The sequence below is a fragment of the Aplysia californica genome, unplaced genomic scaffold (assembly GCF_000002075.1).
Source record: "Aplysia californica isolate F4 #8 unplaced genomic scaffold, AplCal3.0 scaffold01579, whole genome shotgun sequence".
NCBI lineage: Eukaryota > Metazoa > Mollusca > Gastropoda > Aplysiida > Aplysiidae > Aplysia > Aplysia californica.
Window position 1 is genome coordinate 28,549 of NW_004798849.1, and position 3,575 is coordinate 32,123.

Here is a 3,575-nt window from a genome sequence, read left to right on the forward strand (position 1 = left end):
CCATCCATCCATCCATCCATCCATCCATCCATCCATCCATCCATCCATCCATCCATCCATCCATCCATCCATCCATCCATCCATCCATCCACCTACCCACCTATCTACATATCCACATATCCACATACCCACCTATCCACCTATCCACATATCCACCTATCCACATATCCACCTATCTAATCCTTTTATTCTCCTTATTGTTGCACGGTTTCCACTTTTACACAAGTCATGAACCAAAAAAAAAGTTACTTTTACTATACCCAAGTTGGAACAATCTTAAACATTAAAGTAACTTTGAATTTATGTCACGTTTTAACCAAGTCACTAATTAGAAGCGGCCTGAATGTGACCCTTTACCATTGCTTTACCAGTTTTAGGGTCGGTGACCCGCAAATGTGAGTCAGCGTGGTGGAATCAGGCTCACGTCAAAATAATGAAATCAAAGAAAACAGCAGTTTTTTCCCTGCTTAACCATTTTTATCAATTTTTTATATTTTTGGCTCAACACCTTTTATGTCCATTTACAAACACATTCATATGAGGATTTCACTGAAAACGTTGATAAAAGGCACAAAAATATAAATTTACAGTTTCCATGGACTCTCCAGCTTTAGAATTTACCAAGATTTGGCGGCCACTTCCTCACTAATTTTACCTCTTAAACCAGGTGACCCCCTCATCTTTCAATCCAAAATATCTCCACTTCAGTAAAGATAGATGGGCAATTTTTTCATTGAAAGCAAGACAAATGAACAAGCTTTAAGACGATACCAATAACTCTACATGCCGAAAAATTGACGAGAGCCTGATTCCACCACGCTGCCTCACAAATAGTTCCGCAATTTGGCCTCTTTTTACATGGGGGGGGGGGCTATAATTATGTTCCACCCTAGGGCGGCGGCAGAAACTACAGTAAAAAAAAAACCTAGTAAATTATTAAGCAATCAAACATTAACAAAAAGACCCATTATTGTTATTCATTATAAAAAATATAATATTCTCTTATCGATCCATTTTAATGATGATTTTGTTTAGTGTACCTACGGACTCCCATCGTCGTTGTCACGGTTTTAGTTTTAGTAAGAGTTTTACGCACTTGCAACACAATAATGTCATATAAGTGCCGAAGATTAGAAGTGTTACAAGAGAGTAACAAACACAAAAAAGAAGGAGGGGAGATAAAGACGATAGATGTTTGATAGGAAAGAAGAAGCAAACCACACCAGAGCACCCACCAACCACCCACCTCGTCGTTGTCAATCAATGTGTGATATATGAATAAGATCGCTAACATGGCACTTGAAAAAGGGGACACGGAACCAGCCTATGGACTGACGGCAGAATATTGACGCAAGCAACCACTCACGTCTGCTTGGATGTACCCTCTCTGTATGGTCAGGTCTTGTTCAGGGAAGAAGCTTCTGTAACAAGCCGACTTCACTTCCTTCTTGCTGAGCAGCACCAGGCCAGGAGCGTTTAACCGTTTGGAGTGTTGGAACGGCGTCTTTGTGCACCTGTTGTTAAATAGGGTTTTTTTAAGTTTTAGTAAGATTTTAGAGTTGTTAAAGTGAAAATAAAATAGAAGCAACAGAAATGTTTCTTAGGAGAATGCTGAGAATATCGTGGGAAGGAAAAGAAATTTAAAAAAGGTAGTGCTTGATGAAGCCCACGTGGGACGCTCAATGCTAAAAAAAAACAATCAGGAAACGACAAATGCAGTTTTTTGGACTCTTGAATAGACATAAGGGTCTTAAACATCTAGCTCTCACTATCAAAATTGAAGGCAAACGAAGCAGGGGTAGGCCCAGAACAACATACTTAGGGAACCTAAGAGATGGGTAACAGGGAAAGATCAGGGAAACGTAGCTTTTTTAAGAGCATCCGAGCGAAGAAATTAAAGGAGAACCATGATCGCCGATGTCTGTCGCAAATCAGGCACTGGATGATGGTGAGAGTTTTTACGGTTTCATATCTGCATACGGTCATATGAGCGCCAAAAGGTGGATGTCAATAGAGAAGCCCAACAGGGAATCAGGCTTACTCTGCTCACCTCTCAACCTTTAACAGCACAAAGTCTGCTTCGACTATCAAGTCACCCCGAAATAGCGGGTCACAAGAATGTGACAAACGAACTCACTGGGCAAAGCTGTAGTACGCGAGGTACTTCAAAATCAAAGTCTGGGAGCTCTCGTGGCCTAGAGGTTAGGGTGTTTGCCTCTCTTTCAAAGGTCCTGGGTTCGAATCCGGGTAGCGACGGAAAAATGTTCTCTAAAATGGTCTCCTTTCACCTCCGTTCCTACTCTCTAGCAATGTTCTGTCGTCTGCTTTTGTCTCCACTTTCTGCCCCCACCCTCTCACCTTCTTTGCCCCCTCCACTGGGCTCTTGACTCTTTCTGAAGCCGTTCTACTGTTTCTCATTGGCTCCTTCTTACTGCTGTCTTTCAGCCACACCCCTGATCTTCTGGTAGGAAAGATCTAAACCTAGCCTTCTCGGACACGGGAGAAAATTCTCGGCGGTCCCGTGTGCGTGCAAGTTGGGCACATTAAAGGTGCTTTGATGGTCTAAAATCGATAAGAGTAGGCTTTGGTTGCCACCCGGGGAAAATTCAAAATTTCCTACCAACTGAAAATGTTTAATGTGTTCCTTGCGCTCATATGACCTTATTATGCAGTTTCGAGCGCCATAAAACACTTACCAAAATAAAAACAAAAGCCAAAGGCTAGGTAAAAACTCACTTGTCAAAAGCTGTGGTTAGCAAGGCACCTCAGAAACTTGGTAAACTCACTTGTCAAAAGCTGTGGTTAGCAAGGCACCTCAGAAACTTGGTAAACTCACTTGTCAAAAGCTGTGGTTAGCAAGGCACCTCAGAAACTTGGTAAACTCACTTGTCAAAAGCTGTGGTTAGCAAGGCACCTCAGAAACTTGGTAAACTCACTTGTCAAAAGCTGTGGTTAGCAAGGCACCTCAGAAACTTGGTAAACTCACTTGTCAAAAGCTGTGGTTAGCAAGGCACCTCAGAAACTTGGTAAACTCACTTGTCAAAAGCTGTGGTGGGCGAGGTGCCCATGAGGAAGACACAGGCGATACAGTCAGCGCTGAGGTTGTCCGACTGGAGCCAGCCCCTACACTCCTGCACCAGGCACGCTGCCGACTTGATCGGGTCCGACGTGAAGTTAGTCAGGCAACCTGGAGGGTGGAGGGTTCGTTTTAGTCAAGGGTTTTACGGTGCTTGCAACACAGTTATGTCATATTATACAGGATTTCCCAAAATAGATGACTGTCAAAAGAAGTATAATAAAACAAAATCCGCAGCTAAGTCCATTAGTAGAAACATAAAGGAGCCATTACAACAGACAGTTACACAATTTATTACTTGAAAAACGAACCTGCATAATATGAAGAACTTAGCTTTGGGGGGGGGGGGGATATTTGGGTTCTTGTGTGCGTGTGGTTTTTTGTTTGTTTGTTTTTTGGGGGGGGGGGGGGAGGGGTGGTCCCGGGCTTATTTTAAAATTTAAAATTTTAGGCCCCCCTGAAAGGGGGGGCTTTTTTTACAAAAAAAAATGTTGGAAAA

General features: G+C 42.6%; 1 protein-coding gene across 1 annotated transcript in view; it reads right to left on the reverse strand.

Moving 5' to 3' along the window:
• LOC101858911 overlaps positions 1-3,575 on the reverse strand; it is a gene marked incomplete at its 5' end in the record, with an annotated part of 15,465 nt that overhangs the window by 7,419 nt on the left and 4,471 nt on the right. The window contains 2 exon segments of the mRNA XM_013090851.1: positions 1,367-1,514; positions 3,037-3,187. Coding sequence (XP_012946305.1) covers positions 1,367-1,514; positions 3,037-3,187 — 299 coding nt within the window.